The following is a 25,249-nucleotide window of genomic DNA, read 5'->3' as shown; positions in this document are numbered from 1 at the left end:
GTAAAACAACAAACTTTCTGGGAATCAAAATTTACAGAGTCAACTAAATCTTTATCATGTATCTTTCCATATAGACTCCTGTAATCTGTTTAAATGACTGAAATTATTAAATGTGCTAATTTCTATTTCACTTCCTTTTCACTTTCTCTACTATAAAGTTTAATTTCATTAAGTGTTCCAGATTTCTAGTTTTAAGAGCAAGCCTGAACCCTTACAAGTGTACAGGTAAGAATGTTATGTGCTTTGGGGACCAATTGAACCAAGATAATCAATAAAGATCCCCTTCGTGGATCACAGTGTTGTTGTGGCAAAGGGCCTTGCAGTTATGAAGGTATGAGCCATGCTGAGCAGGGCCGCCCAAGATGATGGGTCATATTGAAGAGTTCTGACAAAATGTGGTCCACTGGAGGAGGAAATGGCAGTCCATTCCTTGATTCTTGCCTGGAGAACCTCATGGACATAATCAAAAGGCAAAAATATGTGACACAGGAAGATAAGCCTCCCAGATTGGAAGGTGTTCAATATGCAACTATGAAAAAATTGAGGGCAAATACTAATTGATGCAGAAAAAATGAAGTGGCTGGGCTAAAGCAGAATGACACTCAGTTGTGGATGTGTCTGGTGATGAAAGTAAAGCCCAATGCTGTAAAGAATAATATTGCATAGGAACTTGGAATGTTAAGTCCATGAATCAAGGTAAATTGAAAGTGGTCAAACAGGAGATGGCAAGAGTGAACATCAACATTTTAGGAATCAGTGAACCAAAATGGATGGGAATGGATGAATTTAAATCAGATGACCATTATATCTATTACTGTGGGCAAGAATCCCTTAGAAAAAATGGAGTAGCCCTCATAGTCAAAAATGAGTATGAAATACAGTACTTGGTTGCAACCTCAAAAATGACAGAATGATCTTGCTTCATTTCCATGCAAACCATTCAATATCAAAGTAATCCAAGTCTATGCCCCAACCACTGATGCTGAAGAAAGTGAAGCTGACCAGGTCTATGAAATCTTACAAGACCTTCTAGAAATAACACACACACACACACACACACACACACATATATATATATATATATGCTTTTCATCATAAAGGATTGGGATGCAAAAATAGGAAGTTAAGAGATACCAGGAATAACAGGCAAGTTTGTCCTTGGAGTACAAAAAAAAGCAGGGGAAAAGCTAACAGAGTTTTGTCAAAAAACAACACTGGTCATAAAAAATACTCTTTTCCAAATATCCAAGAGATGACTTTACACATGGACATCACCAGATGGTCAATATCGAATTCAGATGGATTATTTCTTTGCAGCTGAAATGGAGAAACTCTATAAAGTTAGCATAAACAAGACCTGGAGCTGATTGTGTCTCAGATCATGAGCTCCTTATTGAAAAATTTAGGCTTAAATTGAAAAAAGGAGAGGAAATAACTAGGCCATTCAGGTATGACCTAAAACAAATCTCTTTTGATTATACAGTGGAGGTGACACATAGATCCAAGGGGTTAGATATGATTGACAGAGTTCCTTAAGAGCTGTGGACAGAGGTTTATAAGATTGTACAGGAGACAGTGACCAAAACCATCACAAAGAAAAAGAAATGCAAGAAGGCCAAATGGTTGTCTGAGGAGGCTTTACAAATGGCTGAGGAAAGAAGAGAAGCAAAATGAAAGATAGAAAAGGAAACATATACCCAACTGAGTGCAGAGTTCCAGAGAATAGCAAGGAGAGATAAGAAGAACTTCTTAAAGGAATCATGCAAATAAATACAGGAAAAAAATAAAATAGGAAAGACTAGATATTTCTTCAAGAAAATAGGAGATATCAAGTGAACATTTCATGCAAGAATGGACATGATAAAGGATAGAAACTGTAAGGACCTAATAGAAGAAAAGGTGGCAAAAATACACAGCAGAACTATGCAAAAAAAGATCTAAATGACCCAGATAACCATGATGGTGTGGTCACTCACCTAGAGCTGAAACCCTGGAGTGTGAGGTCAAATGAGCCTTTAGAAGCATTACTACAAACAAAGCTAGTGGTCATGACAAAACTGCAGTTGAGTGATTTACAATCCTAAAACATGATGCTGTTCAAGCGCTGCACTTAATATGCCAGCAAATTTGGAAAACCTAGCAGTGGCCACAGGACTGGAAAAGTTTGGTTTTTATTTTAATCTCAAAGAATGATGATGCCAAAGAATGTTCAAAGTACCACACAATTGCACAAATTTCATACGCTATCAAGGTAATGTTCAAAATCCTTTAAGCTAGGCATCAGCAGTACATGAACTGCTGAAAACTCCAGGTGTACAAGCTGGATTTAAAAAAGGCAGAGGAACCAGAGATCAAATTGACAACATTCATTGAATCATTGAGAAAGCAAGGGAGTTACAGAAAAACGTCTACTTTTGCTTCATTGACTAGGCTAAAGCCTTTGACTGTGGGAATCACAAAACAACTGTGGAAAATTATTCAAGAGATACGATTACCAGACTATCTTACCTGTCTCCTGAGAAACCTGTGTGCAGGTCAAGAAGCAACAGGTAAAAATGAACATGGAAAGACTAACTGATTCAAAACTGGGAAAAGAATAAGACAAGACTGTATATTGCCACCCTGCTTATTTAACTTATATGCATGCATCATGTGAAATACCAGGCTGGATGAATCACAAGCTGGGATCAAGACAGTTAAGCTAAATCTAAACAACCTCAGATATGCAAATAATAGCACTCTAATAGCAGAAAGTGAAGGAGAACTAAAGAGACTTTTCATGAGGGTGAAAGAGAGTGAAAAATCTCACTTGAAACTGAACATTAAAAAAAAAAAAATAAGATCTAAGATCATGGCATCCTGTTCCATCACTTCGTGACAAATATATTGGGGAAAAGAGGAAATAGTGCCAGATTTTATTTTCTTAGGCTCCAAAATTACTGCAGATAGTAACTGCAGCCATGAAATAAAAAGATGTTTGCTCCTTGGAAGGAAAGCTATGACAAACCTATACAGTATATTAAAAAGTAAATACTTCACTTTGCAAACAAAGATCCATATAGTTAAAGCTATGGTTTTTCCAGTGGTCATTTACTGATGTGAGAGTTGGACCTTAAATAAGACTGAACACTGAAGTATGATGCTTTTGAATTGTGGAGCTGGAAAAGACTCTTGAGAGTCCCCTGGACTGTAAGGAGGTCAGATGAGTCAATTCTAAAGGAAATCAACCCCGAATATTCATTGGAAGGACTGATGCTGAAGTTGAAACGTTGGAAAAGATCCTGATGCTGAGAAAGATTGAAGGCAGGAGGAAAAGGGGGCGACAGAGGATGAGATAGTTGGATGAAATCACTGATTCAAATAACATGAATCTGAGCAAACTCCAGGAGATAGTGGGTAACAGGGAAGCCTGGTGTGCTGCAGTCCATGGGGTTGCAAAGAGTTGGACAGGACTTAACAACTGAACAACAACAACAATCAATAAAGAGAGTTAAAACTGGATTTTCTCCAGTCAGACTTCTTGGGCTTGAATGCCAGCTCCATTACTTCTTAGGTTGGTGATCTTGAGCAATTTACTTAGTGTTTCTGGGCTTCAGGTTTTTTTTTTTTTTTTTTAACCTAAAAAATAGAAATTACAGAAATGTATTTCATAGGGCTCATATGTTGCACACATTCAAGTGCTTAGATTAGTATTGGTATATCAGATCAGATCAGATCAGTCACTCAGTCATGTCCGACTCTTTGTGACCCCATGAATCACAGCACATCAGGCCTCCCTGTCCATCACCAACTCCCGGAGTTCATTCAGACTCACATCCATTGAGTCAGTGATGCCATCCAGCCATCTCATCCTCTGTCGTCCCCTTCTCCTCCTGCCCCCAATCTCTCTCAGCATCAGAATCTTTTCCAATGAGTCATCTCTTCACATGAGGTGGCCAAAGTACTGGAGTTTCAGCTTTAGCATCATTTCTTCAAAAGAAATCCCAGGGCTGATCTCCTTCAGAATGGACTGGTTGGATCTCCTTTCAGTCCAAGGGACTCTCAAGAGTCTTCTCCAACACCACAGTTCAAAAGCATCAATTCTTCGGTGCTCAGCTTTCTTCACAGTTCAACTCTCACATCCATACATGACCACAGGAAAAACAATAGCCTTGACTAGACGAACCTTTGTTGGCAATGTAATGTCTCTGCTTTTGAATATGCTATCCAAGGTGGTCATAACTTTCCTTCCAAGGAGTAAGCAGCTTTTAATTTCATGGCTGCAGGCACCATCTGTAGTGATTTTGGAGCCCAGAAAAATAAAGTCTGACACTGTTTCCCCATCTATTTCCCATGAAGTGGTGGGACCAGATGCCATGATCTTCGTTTTCTGAATGTTGAGCTTTAAGCCAAATTTTTTACTCTCCACTTTCACTTTCATCAAGAGGCTTTTTAGTTCCTCTTCACTTTGTGCCATAAGGGTGGTGTCATCTGCATATCTGAGGTTATTGATATTTCTCCCGGCAATCTTGATTCCAGCTTGTGTTTTTTCCAGTCCAGGATTTCTCATGATGTACTCTGCATATAAGTTAAATAAGCAGGGTGACAATATACAGCCTTGATGAACTCCTTTTCCTATTTGGAACCAGTCTGTTGTTCCATCTCCAGTTCTAATTGTTGCTTCCTGACCTGCATATAGGTTTCTCAAGAGGCAGATCAGGTGGTCTGGTATTCCCACCTCTTGAAGAATTTTCCACAGTTTATTGTGATCCACACAGTCAAAGGCTTTGGCATAGTCAATAAAGCAGAAATAGATGTTTTTTTCTGGAACTCTCTTGCTTTTTCTATGATCCAGCAGATGTTGGCAATTTGATCTCTGGTTCCTCTGCCTTTTCTAAAACCAGCTTGAACATCTGGAAGTTCACAGTTCACATATTGCTGAAGCCTGGCTTGGAGAATTTTGGGTATTACTTTACTATGGTGTGAGATGAGTGCAATGGTGTGGTAGTTTGAGCATTCTTTGGCATTGCCTTTCTTTGGGATTGGAATGAAAACTGACCTTTTCCAGTCCTGTGGCCATTGCTGTGTTTTCCAAATTTCCTGGCATACTGAGTGCAGCACTTTCACAGCATCATCTTTCAGGATTTGGAATAGCTCAACTGGAATTCCATCACCGCCACTAGCTTTGTTCGTAGTGATGCTTTCTAAGGCCCACTTGACTTCACATTCCAGGATGTCTGGCTCTAGGTCTGTGATCACACCATCGTGATTATCTGGGTCGTGAAGATCTTTTTTGTACAGTTCTTCTGTATATTCTTGCCATCTCTTCTTAATATCTTCTGCTTCTGTTAGGTCCATACCATTTCTGTCCTTTATTGAGCTCATCTTTGCATGAAATATTCCTTTGGTATTTCTGATTTTCTTGAAGAGATCCCTAGTCTTTCCCATTCTGTTGTTTTCCTCTATTTCTTTGCATTGATCACTGAAGAAGGCTTTCTTATCTCTTCTTGCTATTCTTTGGAACTCTGCATTCAGATGTTTATATCTTTCCTTTTCTCCTTTGCTTTTCACTTCTCTTCTTTTCACAGCTATTTGTAAGGCCTCCCCAGACAGCCATTTTGCTTTTTTGCATCTTTTCTATGGGAATGGTCTTGACCCCTGTCTCAAGTACAATGTCACAAACCTCATTCCATAGTTCATCAGGCACTCTATCTATCAGATCTAGTCCCTTAAATCTATTTCTCACTCCCACTGTATAATCATAAGGGCTTTTATTTAGGTCATACCTGAATGGTCTAGTGGTTTTCCCTACTTTCTTCAATTTAGGTCTGAATTTGGCAATAAGGAGTTCATGGTCTGAGCCACAGTCAGCTCCTGGTCTTGTTTTTGCTGACTGTATAGTAAGAACTTAATAAACCTTCTTATTCCTCTTTTTACACTCTCTAAGTGCTTGACCATCAGATGGATTAAAGTGTAATACAGTAACTAAAATAAAATATAAACCAAATAATTCACACCAACTATCATTCTCAAAATGATTATAATGATTTTATGAAATATCAGGAAAACAGGTAATTTCAGTTTTCAGAAAAAAATGACTAAACAGAATTAATTGATTGTCAAAATTTGAATTTATTAATTCATCTTTACTAATTCAAAATTACTAAATAGTATAGAAAATATAATATTCATTACCATATAAACTAGGCACCACTTAATCAGATTAAAATATTTATGTATATATACTATACCTAAATATTTGATTCATTTGCTCCTGTTTAACTTTTTTTCACAAGCTTATACAATTCATTCATTCCCCTAATCTACCATGGCATTTGATCACTTCCATGACATCCTGGTGCAGTGAATTCTGTAAGTTTAAATATAATATTTAATGTCAATTTCAAGGATATTGTATCAGATCACAATACTTGAAAAGTCAACAGCATTTTGTATCATTTTCAGAGCATGTATCATTCATTATGAACTCTTACACATGCTATTTACATTCTCAACTAAGATATGCCAGTCATTCAATTCCCACTATAAAGACATTTCCACACACATCAAACAACTAATTGTTAAACTGCAATTTGAGAGTTTGAGAGTGTCTTAAAGTGTACTGTTTAGGTAAAGTCCTGTTAAATTTAAACTTCATTAAGTGTAATAACATCCTTATTTTCTTCCTCCGCCTAATATTTGCATTCGACTTAGGCTACGTTTTTTTTTTTTTTTCCCTAGACTTACAGTAACTATTCATATACTCCATCAAGTCTGATAAATTAATCATAGTCCTTTTAACATATTCTCTATTCAAAGCAATCACTTCTTATATAATATATATGAATAAATGATGCTCCTTTGCATGATATAAGGCTATGTTTTTACTATAGGTGCCTGCAAAGAATTCAAACCACAAGAGTCAAGTTTCATTAGGTTTTTCATTTTATAAAACCCCAGGGTAAATAGTGCAGTCTTTTATATGCATAATGAGTGAAGTGTTACTCAGTGCAACATTCAAGAACATATTCACAGCCTACTGTCAGTAGTGAGTACAGATAAGGGGAATCACTATAATAAATCTTGAAACTTAATTTCCAGTCTAGGTGTCTATTTGTCTCAACTTTTTTTATTTTTAACTGAAAAATAAGTGCAGAGAAATATATGTACTTTTACCTGGCCATTTATTTCAACTATAAACTAGACTAAGTTTAACTTTTGATGGTGGACAAATTATTAATACTCTCCTTAATTATGGGCCCTTAATACAATACTTCCTCCTTCAAAATCTTGTGAATTATGACACCTACTCAAGTCTAAGTGAAGTCGCTCAGTTGTGGCCAACTCTTAGCGACCTCATGGACTGCAGCCCACCAGGCTCCTCCACCCATGGGATTTTCCAGGCAAGAGTACTGGAGTGGGGTGCCATTGCCTTCTCTGAAAGAAAGCACTGCTGCTGCTGCTGCACTCAAGTCTAAGCCAATGTCTAATTAAGTAGTAGATTCAGAACCTGAAAACAGATTCTGTAGGTGTTACACTGCCTCTCTCAGTATTCTCAGTATGCTTTTTTTTTTTTTTTTTTCTCTATCTTCCCCATCAGCAATGGGGGAAATTCTCAGAAGGATTATGACAGATATCAAAGATATGCTGCATGAGCTTCAGTTCAGTTCAGTCGCTCAGTCATGTTCAACTCTTTGGGACCCCATGAACCACAGTATGCCAGGCCTCCCTGCCAATCACCAACTCCCAAACTCATGTCCATTGAGTCAGTGATGCCATCCAATGATCTCATCCTCTATTGTCCCCTTCTCCTCCTGCCTTCAATCTTTCCCAGTATCAGGGTCTTTTCAAATGAGTCAGCTCTCCGCATCAGGTGGCCAAAGTATTGGAGTTTCAGCTTCAATATCAGTCCTTCCAATAAACACCCAGGACTGATCTCCTTTAGGATGGACTGGTTGGATCTCCTTGAAGTCCAAGGGACTCTCAAGAGTCTTCTCCAACACCACAGTTCAAAAGCATCAATTCTTCAGCACTCAGCTTTCTTCACAGTCCAACTCTCACATCCATACATGACCACTGGAAAAACCATAGCTTTTATTAGATGGACCTTTGTTGACAAAGTAATGTCTCTGCTTTTTAATATGCTGTTTGGGTTGATCATAGCTTTTCTTCCAAGGAGCCAGTGTCTTTTAATTTCATGGCTGCAGTCACCATCTGCAGTGATTTTGGAGCCCCAAAACATAAAGTCAGCCACTGTTTCCACAATTCCCCCATCTATTTGCCATGAAGTGATGGGAGTGGATGCCATGATCTTAGTTTTCTGAATGTTGAGCTTTAAGCCAACTTTTTCACTCTTCTCTTTCACTTTCATCAAGAGGCTCTTTAGTTCTTCTTCACTTTCTGCCATAAGGGTGGTGTCATCTGCATATCTGAGGTTATTTGTATTTTCCCAGAAATCTTGATTCCAGCTTGTGCTTCTTCCAGCCCAGCATTTCTCATGATGTACTTTTCACATAAGCCGGTGTAGGAGCAGTGGCTGTATGGTGCCGGAGCGGCAGAGAGGATCTACCCCACGTCCAAGGTCAGGAGCGGCAGCCGAGAGGAGATAACCCATGTCCAATGTAAGGAGCAGTGGCTGTGCTTTGCTGGAGCATCCGTGAAGAGATACCCCATGTCTAAGGTAAGAGAAACCCAAGTAAGGTGGTAGGCACTGAGAAAGGACATCAGAGGGCCAACAGACTGAAACCACAATCACAGACAACTAGCCAATCTGATCAGATGGACCACAGCCTTGTCTAACTCAGTGAAACTAAGCCATGCTGTGTGGGACCACCCAAGACAGGCAGGTCATGGTGGAGACGTCTGACAGAATGTGGTCCACTGGAGAAGGGAATGGCAAACCACTTCATTATTCTTGCCTCCAGAACCCCATGAACAGTATTCATGAGCTTAGACAAATCCTTTCACTTACCTGTTTCCTGATATTCCTCATCAATAAAGTGAAAGAATAAGACAAGGAAGCTCTTCTACTTTCATGAGGCTAAATTCCCTGCCATTTACCTTGTTTACAATATCAGTCATATCACAAGATTTTTTTTTTAATCTTCTTTGAAAGGCAGGATGCTTGATTGTTAAGAACATGGCCTCTAGAGCCAAGAAGCCTAGATCTTTTCATTACCACTTACTAGTACAACCAATTATCTAAACTCTCTGTTCCTCAGTTTGCTTATCTATGAAATGGGGAGGATAATGGAATCTATACCATACAGTTATTGTGAAAATTAAATGAATTGGCATATTAAAACATTTAGAAAAGTCCTTGACACTTAGATAGATGGTGAATTTGTTATGTGAGCTACGTGCTAATGACAACAACCTGGAACCAAATTGACTTATCACTATTTTTCTGAGCAATTTCCAAAAAGACTGTCTTGCATTGAAGAACATTCAGATATTCTGAAAAAATATGTGGCATGCTTATGTGTATTAATTTCCTGTCAATTTCCTGTCACTGCTGTAACAAATCACCATAGACTAGTGGTTTAACAAAATCTGTATTATAGACTAGTTTAACAAAATCTATACTAAAATTCTGACCATCAGAAATCCAAAATGGGTCTTGCTGGGCTCTAAAGGCAAGGTGTCAGTTGGGCACTGTTCCTTTCTGGAGGCTCTTGGGAAGAATCCCTTTCTAGTTTCCTGAGCCACTCATATCCCACTTTTCTCCATTTTCAAAGCCTGTAGAGGTCAGAATGCCCAGCTTCCCATCACCATGATTTCCTGATCTGTCCTTCTCTTACACATTTAATTCCACTTTTGATTACATAGAACTCACCTGGATAATTCAGGCTACTATGCCTATCTTAATATCATCTGGTTAGCAACCTTAATTCCATCTGAAAATTTAATTAGCCTTTGTTACCTAAAGTTTCACATTCACTGATTCCAGGGATTACAACATGAATGTCTTTGGGAGGACATTATTCATCATAGCATACCATGTATTTTTTACATTGAAGCCCACAAAATATGAGTTAGTTTTTTTTCATTTTTATTAATTCAAGAACATGTTTCTTTTGATTTAGAATTTCCAGGAAGTGTTACTTCTTAGAGTCTATGTGAAATTGCAGATCCTCTGAATCTGGTTTAAGACTTAGTAGGGCATAAACATTGCTCGCTTTTCCTAAAGGTTATATGTAACAAAAGTATTTTTAAGCTCTGAAAGATATTTGCAATAGAGATCTAAGGTTCTATTATCCAGAATATCTTAAGATTTCTACTATAGTCTCAAAGTTAAGAGCATGGATTCTAGATATAAGTGACTGTGTTTACATCTGAGATTTATGCTATGCCTCAGTTTCATAATCTGGAAAACAGAATTCAAAATATTTCATAAATAATATAATATGCATTAATAGAACAGAGTCTGATACTCAGTTAAGTGGTATATACATGTTTACTATTATTACCAAGTTATAATAAATGTTGAAATTATTTAAAATAAATTATTAAAATAATATTAATAGATCTTGACTGATTTTATAAGTACTAATTTAAGATCATGGCATCCGCTCCCATCACTTCATGGCAGATAGATGGGGAAACAGTGGAAACAGCGGCTGACTTTATTTTTCTGGGCTCCAAAATCACTGCAGATGGTGATTGCAGCCATGAAATTAAAAGACACTTACTCCTTGGAAGGAAACTCATAACCAACCTAGACAGCATATTAAAAAGCAGAGACATTACTTTGTCAACAAAGGTCCATCTAGTAAAGGCTATGGTTTTTCCAGTGGTCATGTGTGGATGTGCGAGTTGGACTATAAAGAAAACTGAGTGCCAAAGAACTGATGCTTTTGAACTGTAGTGATGGAGAAGACTCTTGCGAGTCCCTTGGACTGCAAGGAGATCCAACCAGTCCATCCTAAAGGAGATCAGTCTTGGGTGTTCATTGAAAGGACTGATATTGAAGCTGAAACTCCAATACTTTGGCCACCTGACACGAAGAGCTGACTCACTTGAAAAGACTCTGACACTAGGAAAGACTGAGGGCAGGAGGAGAAGGGGATGACAAAGGATGAGATGGTTGGATGGCATCACCAACTCAATGGACATGAGTTTGGGTGGACTCCGGGAGTTGGTGATTGGCAGGGAGGCCTGGCATACTGCGGTTCATGGGGTTGCAAAGAGTCAAACACGACTGAGTGACTGAACTGAACTGAATTATATTATAGAACACAGGCTCATTTAAAAATATAAATTTTATATGTCCATGTGTAACGGAGAATATGGACTAAAATAAAGGTCACTTCTATATGATAGAAAATATTGAGTCATAAAATGGTTGAGATATTATCTGCTACCATATTCAAAATGAAAGAAGATCAAATATTTCTAAGGTGAGAGATGTTCTGACAGCAAGTTTGTAAGTGAAAAATTCACCCACAGACCAATCATCACTGGAGGGGCTCTGTGGCAAATTTTATTAGTAACTTTCTGGGTTATATTTTGAGTCTGTCTGGAAATCTACATAGTCAAAGGCATTTGTAGATCCAAAATTTTTCAGGTGTATGCTATTGGCAAACACTCATATTATTAAATTACAAATTAGGGTAACTGGCTATTTAGGTCTCAGTTGAGATTTACCTAAAATCGAAGATCTGCTAATGAGCAGGTAAAAGAGAATTTACATGATCCCAAGATTCCTAAGACAGAATTTTTCAAATTGTGAGCATTGTAACAATAAAATTATAGTTAATGGGAGAAAAAAATAAAACTAAAAGATAAATTCAGGAATTTTTTCCATTAATACATTTTTCTCATTACTCTATTATATTCATTCAAAAATGTAAATAATAAATATAGACTAAAATGTCTCAATTGTCAGGAAAGAATCACAAATCAAATTTTAATAAGCATAAATGCCTACATATTTTGTAGGTTGCCCGTTATCTCTGTTAATCTTACTCTTAGCAATTCAGTAGACAATTTGGGATCGTTTTACGTATTCACTTTCCTTTTAAGTTTAAAAACTTATACTGACTGAGCAAAACTCTTTTTACAACTTCATTGCCTTTTCTTTGTAATTGTTTACTGAATACAAAATATACATTTGAATTATTTAGCATAGAAGGGACTTACTGAGGGCTCTAGAGAAAATGCTTCTGGTACAATATAGTGCAACCCTATTTTATCCACCATTGCACAGAACATCTATAAATGGCCCCAGCGCTTGCACAGTGCTATAGGACTCATTACCATTATCCCTGAGCTGTGGTTCCTTCAAATGTTCTGCTAATCATTCTGTGCTCTAACATGCTCTGGAGGAAAATCTAAATGTTCCTGCAAAGTCAAAGAGGAGTCCTGCTAATGGAATTAACTGAAGGGAACAAAATGTGTTTTTGTCAATGTAGACCCCTCAAGCTAAACTTTGGAAGGTAATGCACATGGATTATTCATTAGAAACATTTTTAATTAGTGTTACTTTACACTTACTCCATAAAGGGCAAAAATAATCAAAACAAGCCATTAGGCTTGCTGAATGTGTAACTAAGCAAATTTTCAACAAGATGAGTTTACATTAGTTATCTACTTGAAAAGTACCTAATTTAAAACAAGTCACAAAGAGTGTCTAATCAAGTTATTTCAGAGGAAACATACTTTGTTCCTTTAATATTAATAATAATAAAAGTTATTTTTTTTAAACCACATTTCATTCTAGTTATTTCTATTATGAATTCCTTTCTCTTCCTGACTGGATTCTCCTTTTCTCATTACCTCACTCTTTAGTCCTGGTTGTGGAGTGTAAAGTGCATTCAAAACACTGATTTCTAAAAGATTTGGTGACAACATAGTGACAGAGAAAAAAAATATGGAAATATTCAGCCTCTGCCTCAATATTGATTTCTAACCAGCCTGAAGTGTTAATGTAATTGCTTTAATGGACAATTGTCTACAGCTTGTAAATCTGAATCAACCCATATCACTCTTAGAGTGCAGTGCCCCCAAAATTATTGATTCAAATATTGTCTCTAAAAACAAAGATAATCTTTTTTTGAGACTTCAAATTTAATTTAAAGACTGTGTGTAAGTGACACTAGGTCAGTGCTGCCATCAGCTGAATGTCAACTGACCTTGACTGCTCTGACATTTTAAACAGGCAGTTGGTAGTGATTGACTCACCAGAAAACAGCTCATTATTTATAGTGCTCTTACTGTACTGACTTGATTCTGACCTAAGTAGTTTTCATCTGCACCTGAGCAGTGTAAAATTACAGACCCTTATTGAATTGAAAAGTAATCTGTTCCTTTGTATTCTCTAATTTTAGGCTTTCATTTTTTCAGTCTCCCTGAAGGATTTATATTCTCTCCTGTGAGTGATATTCTATCAACAGTGTCCCAGGGGAAGTATTTCTGGTTTGTACATGTCTCTTAAGTGTGTATTGTCCTGAGTTTTATTTGGTGAATTAGACATTATCTTAATATTTGAATAGAGAGAACCAGAATACCAGTGCTTTTTGGATGAAGTCATTTATCATGTTCAGTTCAGTTCAGTTGCTCAGTCGTGTCCGACTCTTTGTGACCCCATGAATGGCAGCATGCCAGGCCTCTCTGTCCATCACCAACGCCCGAGGTCCACCCAAACTCATGTCCATTGAGTTGGTGATACTCATCCTCTGTCATCCCCTTCTCCTCCTGCCCTCAGTCTTTCCCAACATCAGGGTCTTTTCAAATGAGTCAGCTCTTCCCGTCAGTTGGCCAAAGTTTTGGAGTTTCAGCTTCAATATCAGTCCTTCCAATGAACACCCAGGACTGATCTCCTTTAGGATGGACTAGTTAGATCTCCTTGCAGTCCAAGGGACTCGCAAGAATCTTCTCCAACACCACAATTCAAAAGCATCAGTTCTTTGGCACTCAGCTTTCTTCATAGTCCAACTCTCACATCCATACATGACTACTGGAAAAACCATAGCCTTGACTAGATGGACCTTTGTTGGCAAAGTACTGTTTCTGCTTTTTAATGTGCTGTCTAGGTTGGTTATAAGTTTCCTTCCAAGGAGTAAACGTCTTTTAATTTCATGGCTGCAATCACCATCTGCAGTGATTTTGGAGCCCAACAAAATAAAGTCAGTCACTGTTTCCACTGTTTCCCCATCTATTTGCCACAAAGTGATGCGGCGGCACTCTGGTGTCCTGCACTGCAGGCAAATTCTTTACTGACTGAGCTACGATGGAAGGCCCTGACTATAGGAAAATGATTCTCATACCAATTGGTTCGATTGTCTGCAGAGGACACAGCTTGAAACCAGAAAATCATTTATAAAATAATCTTAATATTTAAGATGAAAGATAGTAAAATTGTATGCTTTACTTCAATACAAAAAAAATTACCAAAACATAAGAAAATAAGATCATAAATTTAGATGTTAATAGAAACATATGAACTATTTTGGACTTGAAGAGAACTTGGAATCAGGTAGATATGAAGGTGATAAAGAAAGATGTTTATCATCATAGCTTTATTATTTTTGTATTACTTCAAAAATCTCAGAAACCTATTATTTGTGATTCAGTTCAGTTCAGTACAGTCGTTCAGTCGTGTCCGACTCTTCACGACCCCATGAACAACAGCACGCCAGGCTTCCCTGTCCATCACCAACTCCAGAAGTTCACTCAGACTCACGTCCATAAAGTCAGTGATACCATCCAGCCATCTCATCCTCTGTCATCCCCTTCTCCTCCTGCCCCCAATCCCTCCAAGCATCAGAGTCTTTTCCAATTTGTGATTAATGTCCTATAAATGATGTAAAATTAAACACATGAACAACTCTCATCAAAAGTTATGCATAAATAGGCATTCCAAATAAACTTTCTATCTTCATAAAAATGAATATATCTTAGCTGTATGACTGCTATGCTTTTGGACTCCTACATGTAAATAATTCAGATAATTTTAAATGCTTGAATTAAAAATTTTATAGATGGCTTCTTATATTTAATTCAATGATGTTATAATTCAATGCTAATGTCAGAAAATTGTTACCATTTATTTTACTCAAAAGCAACTTCAATAATAATTGAAAGATAAAACAAGTTGCAGCAAACCAAAGTTAAAGGAAATCTTATTACCTGATTATGTATATTTGATGGTTTTATAGGAATCCATTATGTCAATAATCAGTGGTGAAGAAATTTTCTTTAGAGAACAAAGAAGATGGATGACTGCAGTTTGAGTTCAGATAATTATTTGCATAAGTTTATTTGCTTATACCATGTTTGGAGAGAAATATTTGAATATATTTGATACTTCACCAGTTGAAAATAAATCTCCTTAAAGGTCTATACACACACACACAATGTTGTATTAATTTCAGAAAAGACTCAGGAAGAAAAACACATGAAAGGAAAGAGGATAGATTCACTTTTTTAAAAAAAGAAATCAGTGATTATTATCTTTCTTTTATGAGTTTGGTAAAGTTTGTGTTAGAAACAAAGGACAAACTAAAAGTCTTATGTTCCTTACAAACTTCAGGATCTTTAAATTTTATTTTTTTTATTTTTGAATCCATTTTACTTGTATCTGTAGTTTTATTTATTTTTTTAAGTTTTTTTATCATGTAATTTTGTTTTCTGCTTTATTTATTTTTTTATAGATTCCTGAACTTTATTATTTTTAATTTATTTTATTTTTTAAATTTACAATATTGTATTGGTTTGCGCATATATCATGTTAGTTTCTAAATGGAAGAAAGAGTGAATAAACACTCTATACTCTATGTTTAACTATTTCTAATGAGGTGGATGAAACTGGAGCCTATAATACAGAGTGAAGTAAGTCAGAAAGAAAAACACCAATACAGTATATTAATGCATATATATATATATATATATATATATATGAAATTTAGAAAGATGGTAACAGTGTCCCTATATGTAACACAGCAAAAGAGACACAGATATAAAGAACAGACTTTTGGACTCAGTGGGAGAAGGTAAAGATGGGGTGATTTGAGCAAATAACATTGAAACATGTATATTACCATATGTGAAAAGAATTACCAGTCAAAGTTCAATTCATGAAACAGGTCACTCAAAGCCAGTACACTGTGACAACCCTGAGGGATGGGATGGGGAAGGTGGTGGGAGGGGTGTTCAGGATGGTGGACACATGTACACCCATGGTTGATTCATGTTAATGTGTAGCAAAAACTACTACAATATTGTAAAGTAATGAACCTCTATTTAGCTTGGGGCTGGTGTGCTGGGATGACCCAGAGGGATGGTATGGGGAGGGAGGTGGGAGGGGAGTTCAGGATTGGAAACACGTGTGCACGTGTGGAGGATTCATGTTGATGTATGGCAAAACCAATAAAATATTGTAATTAGCCTCTAATTAAAATAAATAAATTAAAAAAATAAAAAAGTGCATGATTAAATAAATTAATTCATTAAAAAATACTGCTACTTTGTTTACACAATTCTAAAAAGAGGACAATGATTTAAAAAAAAAATATATATATATATATACACACACACATATGAACTGAAGAGCCTATTGAAAGTGAAAGAGGCGAGTGAAAAAGCTGGCTTCATACTCAGCATTCAAAAAACAACAGTCATGGCATCCAGTCCCATCATTACATGGCAAATAGATGGGCTTTCCTGTAGCTCAGTTGGTAAAGAATCTGCCTGCCACACAGGAGATCTGGGTTAGACCCCTGGGTCAGGAAGATCCCCAGGAGAAGGAAATGACAACCAACTCCAGTATTCTTGCCCAGAGAATCCCATGGGCAAAGGAGCCTGGCAGGTTGCAGTCCCTGGGGTCACAAGAGTTGGACATGACTTAGCAACTAAAACCAAAAACCAGATGGGTAAACAATGGAAACAGTGATAAACTTTACATTCTTGGGCTCCAAAATCACTGCAGATGGTGATTGCAGCCATGAAATTAAAAGAATCTTACTGCTTGGAAGAAAAGATATGACCAACATAGACAGCATAGTAAAAAACAAAGACGTCACTTTGCCAACAAAGGTCCGTATAGTCAAAGTTATGGTTTTTCCAGTAGTCATGTATGGATGTAAGAGTTGGACCATAAAGAAAGTTGAATGCTGAAGAATTGATGCTTTTGAATTGTGGTGTTGGAGAAGACTCTTGAGAGTTCCTTGGACTGCAAGGAGATCAAACCAGTCAATCCTAAAATAAATCAATCCTGAATATTCATTGGAAGGGCTGATGCTGAAGCTAAAGCTCCAATAGTTTGGCCACCTGATGTAGAGAACTGAATCATTGGAAAAGACCCTGATGCTGGGAAAGATTGAAGGCAGGAGGAGAAGAGAATGACAAAAGATGAGATGGTTGGATGGTATCACCGACTTAATGGACACTAGTTTGGGCAAACTCTAGGAGTTGGTGATGGACAGGGAGGCCTGACATGCTGCCATCCATGGGGTCGCAAAGAGTCAGACTCCACTGAGCAACTGAACTGAACCAAGTACATATGTATGGACTTCCTAGTGGCTCAGATGGTAAAGAATCCACAAGCAGTTCAGGAGACCCAGGTTCAAGCCCTGGGTCCGAAAGATCCCTTGGAGAAGGGAATGGTTACCCACTCTTGTATTCTTGCCTGGAGAATCCCATGGACAGAGGAACCTGAGATGCTGCAGTCATGGGGTTGCAAAGAGTTGAACATGTTTGAGTTACTAAAACACATACATATATATCACACACACATATTAGAATGCCAAAACTCTAATATCTAATTATTTAACTTTAAATTAGTTTATTTTTACTTAATATTTCATTAAAGTATTAATTTGCATTATTTGATCATAATTCTAGCATATATCAATTGAATTTACAGAGTTTTCATAGAATGTCTTCTATCAGTCTTTTGATTCAAAATTTTTAAATTCTAACCTATGGCATGGTTTTAGAGCTATATTCATAACAGTTGTGACCTCCAAACATTCTTCCCCTTTCTTTATGAACTCAAAATCAGCTAGACAGATTTTCAAAATAATTAGCCTCCTTAGATGAATATTAAAAGCTATCAAAATCTATAAAGTTGTTATGAATAAAAGGAGAAAGCCACAAAGCTAATTGATTTTGCAACTTATGATCGCTTATTGGACTGTCCACTCTTCTAGAGGGGACCACAATGCATATATATCTATGCATTCCAGCATTGTACCTGGTAAAAAACAGACCCTCAGCACATACCTTTGTTGTTTTTGAATGACTCATTATAAACCAAGTAATTTTCAATCCAACAAAGTATATATCATCAGACAGAAAATTTACCCTATTCTTTCTGTGGAGGTAGATTTATCTTTAGGAAGTTACCAAACAATCAAAAGAGATATGGAAATTGTAAAGTGCCATAAATATCTTGTGGTTATTTTGAGAAGGTTGACTTTAAACACAGAAAATTTCTACATGATTTATTTCGATGACTTAAAAGTCTGGTTACATGCTAAGTGAAATAGTTCAAAAAATATACTGCATCATCCAAATCATTCTGCACATTAAGTAATTCGTCATGTGTGAGATGGCTCACAGAACTGGAACACATACCCAAAAAGTCATGATTCACAAGTCACTCTATGGTAAGTATAACCCCTTCTTTAAAATTACTGTTTTAGAACATTTAATTTCATTACTTAATTCATTATTTAATTTCATTACCTTAATTTCTTTTTTCTTGGTAGTTTAACAAGTGTTATAAATATAGAGGCTAAAATGAGATACGCTGGACTGGAAGAAACACACGCTGGAATCAAGATTGCCAGGAGAAATATCAATAACCTCAGATATGCAGATGACACCACCCTTATGGCAGAAAGTGAAGACGAATTAAAAAGCCTCTTGATGAAAGTGAAAGTGGAGAGTGAAAAAGTTGGCTTAAAGCTCAAGATTCAGAAAACGAAGATCATGGCATCCGGTCCCATCACTTCATGGGAAATAGATGGGGAAACAGTGGAAACAGTGTCAGACTTTATTTTGGGGGGCTCCAAAATCACTGCAGCCATGAAATTAAAAGACGCTTACTCCTTGGAAGGGAAGTTATGACCAACCTAGATAGCATATTCAAAAGCAGAGACATTACTTTGCCACCAAAGGTCTGCCTAGTCAAGGCTATGGTTTTTCCTGTGGTCATGTGTGGATGTGAGAGTTGGACTGTGAAGAAAGCTGAGCGCCAAAGAATTGATGCTTTTGAACTGTGGTGTTGGAGAATATTCTTGAGAGTCCCTTGGACTGCAAAGAGATCCAACCAGTCCATTCTGAAGATCAGCCCTGGGATTTCTTTGGAGGGAATGATGCTGAAGCTGAAACTCCAGTACTTTGGCCACCTCATGTGAAGAGTTGACTCATTGGAAAAGACTCTGATGCTGGGAGGGATTGGAGGCAGGAGGAGAAGGGGGCAACAGAGAATGAGATGACTGGATGGCACCACTGACTCGATGGACGTGAATCTGAGTGAACTCCGGGAATTGGTGATGGACAGAGAGGCCTGGCATGCTGTGATTCATGGGGTCGTGAAGAGTCGGACACGACCGAGCAACTGAACTGAACTGAAAATGATAAAAGCCTAAAGTATGCAAAATCAATTTCTGATAGTACTGTAATTTCCTTTTACTTATTCCATCATACTTAAATGTAGCAAATTAAATGATGCAAAGATTTATCAAAAACATTAAAGTTAAGTGTTTCAATGGAAAAACGCATTAAATAGATTTTCTAACAGTAATGTCTTATAGCATTCCAGTTTCATAAATTGAAACAAGTATTACAAAGTTTGTGATAAAATATGTTCATCTAAAACAGCTTAAAGTAATTTATACTAAATATAATATAACCAGAAAAAGTCGTAATTACATGTTACCAAGTATTTAAGAAAGTAGGGGAAACCACTAGACCATTCAGATACAACCTGTCAAATCCCTTATGATTATACAGTGGAAGTGACAAATGGATTCAAGATATTAGATCTCATAGACAGAGTGCATGAAGAACTATGGATGGAGGTTCATGCCATTGTACAGGAGGCAAGGATCATGACCATCCCCATGGAAAAGAAATGGAAAAGGCAAAATGGTTGTCTGAGGAGACCTTACAAATAGCTGTGAATAGAAGAGAAGCTAAAGGCAAAGGAGAAAAGGAAAGATATAGGCATCTGAATGCAGAGTTCTAACGAATGGCAAGGAGAGATAAGAAAGCATTCCTCAGTGATCAATGCAAATAAATAGAGGAAAATAACAGAATGGGAATGACTAGAGATCTCTTCAAGAAAATTAGAGATACCAAGGGAACATTTCATGCAAAGATGGACACAATAAAGGACAGAAGTGCGATGGACCTAACAGAAGCAGAAGATATTAAGAAGAGGTGGCAACAACACACAGAAGAAATATACCAAAAAAAAAAAAAAAAGATCTTCATGACCCAGATAATCACAATGGTGTGATCACCAACCTAGAGTCAGACATCCTGGAATGTGAAGTCAAGTGGGCCTTAGGAAGCATCACGGCGAACAAAGCTAGTGGAAGTGATAGAATTCCAGTTGAGCTATTTCAAATTCTAAAAGATGATGCTGTGAAAGTGCTTCACTCAATGTGCCAGCAAATTTGGAAAGCTTAGCAGTGGCCACAGGACTGGAAAAGTTGTTTTCATTCTAATCCTTAAGAAAGGCAATGCCAAAGAATGCTCAAACTACCGCACAACTGCAGTCATCTCACACGCTAGCACTCATTTCACACACTAGCAAAGTGGTGCTCAAAATTCTCTAAGCCAGGCTTCAACAGTACGTAAACCTTGAACTTCCAGATATTCAAGGTGAATTTAGAAAAGGCAGAGTTACCAGAGATCAAATTGCCAACATCCGTTGGATCGTTGAAAAATCAAGAGAGTTCCAGAAATAACGTCTATTTCTGCTTTATTGACTATGCCAAAGCCTTTGACTGTGTGAACCACAACAAACTCTGGAAAATTCTTAAAGAGATGGGAATACCAGACCACCTGTCCTGCATCTTGAGAAATCTCTATGCAGGTCAGGAAGCAACAATTAGAAGTGGACATGGAACAAAAGACTGGTTCCAAATAGGAAAAGGAGTATGTCACTCTGCTTATTTAACTTCTATACAGAATATACCATGAGAAATGCTGGGCTGGAAGAAGCACAAGCTGAATCAAGATTGCTGAGAGAGTATCAATAACCTCAGATAAGCAGATGACACCATCCTTATTGCAGAAAGTGGAGATTAAAGAGCATCTTGATGAAAGTTGAAAGTGGAGAGTGAAAAAGTTGGCTTAAAACTAAACTTTCAGAAAATGAAGATCACGGCATCTGGTCCCATCACTTCATGCCAAATAGATGGAGAAGCAGTGGAAACAGGGACAGACTGTTTTGGGCCTTCCAAAATCACTGCAGATGATGACTGCAGCCATGAACTTAAATGACGCTTACTCCTTGAAAAAAAAATTATGACCATCCTAGACAGCATATAAAATAGCAGATACATTACTTTGCCATCAAAGGTCCATCTAGTCAAGGCTGTGGTTTTTCCAGTAGTCATGTACGGATGTGAGAGTTGGACTATAAAGAAAGCTGAGCGCCAAAGAATTGATGCTTTTGAACTGTGGTGTTGGAGAAGACTCCTGAGAGTCCCTTGGCCTGCAAGGAGATCCAACCAGTCCATCCTAAAGGAAATCAGTCCTGAATGTTCATTGGAAGGGCTGATGTTGAAGCTGAAACTCCAATACTTTGGCCACCTGAGGCAAGCAACTGACTCTTTGGAAAAGACCATGATTCTGGGAAAGATTTAAGGTAGGAGGAGAAGGGGGCAACAGAGGATGAAATAGTTGTATGTCATCACCGACTTGATGGACATGAGTTTGAGGAAACGCTGGGAGTAGGCAATGGACAGGGAGGCCTGGCGTGCTTCAGTCCATGGGGTGCCAAAGAGTCAGACACGATTGAGCGATTGAACTGAAATGAACTGAAGTATCCCCAGTATCTCCGAAAATATTGAAATATACATGGTTCAATGCTCTGCCTAAGTAATTTTACAAAACATATGCAAATCATTTTTATGCTCCCATAATATCAATAAAACTTTGATGCTTGGCATTATCAGGAAGTTTGGTATTCTACTGATAAAGCACTGTTTTATTTAACCTATTAGATAATATATACTGAGGCTTTAGAAACATGCAAGACAAAATCAGCAGACCCCATAGTGTAGCTGATGGCATGCTCAATGCAAATACAATGCTTCTTCTTTTCTTTCTTGAATATTTACTTTAGAGACTATATTTGTGAATAGTTAGGCTAATTAGCTTTTCAGTAAGGCTGAAATTGCTGTTCATTAATGATGGAGGACAATACACACTGTTCCTACCTCTTCCAGTGTTGTCTGTTGAAGTCAATCTCACATTGCTTTAGCCAGAGAATATGCAATGGTATATTTTGCTTATTTTTTCTTCACCTGAGGTAGAAGTAAAATGAACAGCCCCTGAAAAATTGATAGTATGTATTATAAATTATCCAGAGTCCACTTTACTTCCATAGACTGGTTTGGTAAGAATAAGTTGAACGATTCTATGAAGATCTACAAGACCTTTTAGAACTAACACCCAAAAAAGATGTCCTTTTCATTATAGGGGACTGGAATGCAAAACTAGGAAGTCAAGAAACATCTGGAGTAACAGGCAAATTTGGCCTTGGAATAGGGAATGAAGCAGGGCAAAGACTAATAGATTTTTGCGAAGAAAATGCACTGGTCATAACAAACACCCTCTTCCAACAACACAAGAGCAGACTCTACACATGGACATCACCAGATGATCAACACAAAAATCAGATTGATTATATTCTTTGCAGCCAAAAATGGAGAAGCTCTATACAGTCAGCAAAAACAAGACCAGGAGCTGACTGTGGCTCAGACCATGAACTCCTTATTGCCAAATTCAGACTTAAATTGAAGAAAATAGGGAAACACACTAGACCATTCAGGTATGACCTAAATCAAATCGCTTGTGATTATACATTGGAAGTGAGAAATAGATTTAAGGGCCTAGATCTGATAGAGTGCCTGATGATCTATGGCATGATGTTCGTGACATTGTACAGGAGACAGGGATCAAGACCATACCCATGGAAAAGAAGTGCAAAAAAAAAAAAAAAAAAAGGCTGTCTGGGGAGGCCTTACAAATAACTGTGAAAAGAAGAGAAGTGAAAAGCAAAGGATAAAAGGAAAGATATACATCTGAATGCAGAGTTCGAAAGAATAGCAAGAAGAGATAAGGAAGCCTTCTTCAGAGATCAATGCAAAGAAATAGAGGAAAATAACAGAATGGGAAAGACTAGAGATCTCTTCAAGAAAATCAGAGATACCAAAGGAACATTTCATTCAAAGATGGGCTCGATAAAGGACAGAAATGGTATGGACCTAACAGAAGCAGAAGATACTAAGAAGAGATGGCAAGAATACACAGAAGAACTGTACAAAAAAGATCTTCACTACCCAGATAATCATGATGGTGTGATCACTGACATAGAGCCAGACATCCTGGAATGTGAATTCAAGTGGGCCTTAGAAAGCATCACTATGAACAAAGCTAGTGGAGGTGATAGAATTCCAGTTGAGCTATTCCAAATCCTGAAAGATGATGCTATGAAAGTGCTGCACTCAGTATGCCAGCAAATTTTGAAAACTCAGCAGTGGCCGCAGGACTGAAAAAGGTCAGTTTTCATTCCAATCTCAAAGAAAGGCAGTGCCAAAGAATGCTCAAACTACCACAAAATTGCACTTATCTCACACGCTAGTGAAGTAATGCTCAAAATTCTCCAAGCCAGGCTTCAGTAATACGTGAACTGCAAACTTCTGGATGTTCAAGCTGGTTTTCGAAAAGGCAGAGGAACCAGAGATCAAATTGCCAAGATCTGCTGGATCATGGAAAAAGCAAGAGAGTTCCAGAAAAACATCTATTTCTGCTTTATAGACTATGCCAATGCCTTTGACTGTGTGGATCACAATAAACTGTGGAATATTCTGAAAGAGATGGGAATACCAGACCACCTGATCTGCCTCTTGAGAAATTTGTATGCAGGTCAGGAAGCAACAGTTAGAACTGGACATGGAACAACAGACTGGATCCAAATTGGAAAAGGAGTACGTCAAGGCTGTATATTGTCACCCTGTTTATTTAACTTCTATGCAGAGTACATCATGAGAAATGCTGGACTGGAAGAAGCACAAGCTGGAATCAAGATTGCCAGGAGAAATATCAATAACCTCAGATATGCAGATGACACCACCCTTATGGCAGGAAGTGAAGAGGAACTAAAAGGCCTCTTGATGAAAGTGAAAGTGGAGAGTGAAAAAGTTGGCTTAAAGCTCAACATTCAGAAAACGAAGATCATGGCATCCAGTCCCATCACTTCATGGCAAATAGATGGGGAAACAGTGGAAACAGTGTCAGACTTTATTTTGGGGGGCTCCAAAATCACTACAGATGGTGACTGCAGCCATGAAATTCAAAGACCCTTACTCCTTGGAATGAAAGTTATGACCAACCTAGATAGCATATTGAATAGCAGAGACATTACTTTGCCACCAAAGGTTCGTCTAGTCAAGGCTGTGGCTTTTCCTGTGGTCATGTATGCATGTGAGAGTTGGACTGTGAAGAACGCTGAGCACCAAAGAATTGATGCTTTTGAAGTGTGGTGTTGGAGAAGACTCTTGAGAGTCCCTTGGACTTCAAGGAGATCCAACTAGTCCATACTGAAGGAGGTCAGCCCTTGGATTTCTTTGGAAGGAATGATGCTAAAGTTGAAACTCCAGTACTTTGGCCACCTCATGCCAAGAGTTGACTCATTGGAAAAGACTCTGATGCTGGGAGGGATTGGGAGCAGGAGGAGAAGAGGACGACAGAGGATGAGATGGCTGGATGGTATCACTGACTCGATGGACGTGAGTCTGAGTGAACTCCAGGAGCTGGTGATGGACAGGGAAGCCTGGGGTGCTGCGATTCATGGGGTCGCAAAGTGTCGGACACGACTGAGCGACTGATCTGATCTGATCTAGGATAATTTTCGTTCAACACCTTTGCAATAGGCAGAATACTAAAATTCCTCTCTCAAGTTGTACATCAGACTCTCTGGGACTTGGAATATGATGAGATGTCTATGATTGTGTTAAAATAATATCAAGAGGAATTTTGCAGATGCAATTAAAGTTACTAATCAACTGGCTTAATGTTCATAAAA

The 25,249-nt window shown here is 37.8% G+C and overlaps 1 protein-coding gene across 4 annotated transcripts in view; it reads right to left on the bottom strand.

Annotated features, from left to right (window-relative positions):
* LOC133242872 (protocadherin-11 X-linked) overlaps nt 1–25,249 on the bottom strand; it is an 818,944-nt gene that overhangs the window by 642,444 nt on the left and 151,251 nt on the right. Inside the window, exon 4 of one of the 4 annotated variants that reach the window (XM_061409100.1) lies at nt 3,603–8,654. The exons of the other annotated variants lie outside the window; for them this stretch is intronic. Within the exon in view, the coding sequence (XP_061265084.1) occupies nt 8,562–8,654 (93 nt within the window). The 3' untranslated portion in view covers nt 3,603–8,561. Of the gene's footprint in view, nt 1–3,602; nt 8,655–25,249 lie in introns of those variants that run through there. 4 annotated transcript variants of the gene reach the window in all.

This window comes from Bos javanicus, chromosome X, assembly GCF_032452875.1.
Source record: "Bos javanicus breed banteng chromosome X, ARS-OSU_banteng_1.0, whole genome shotgun sequence".
NCBI lineage: Eukaryota > Metazoa > Chordata > Mammalia > Artiodactyla > Bovidae > Bos > Bos javanicus.
This window is presented reverse-complemented; position numbering and strand designations above follow the sequence as displayed.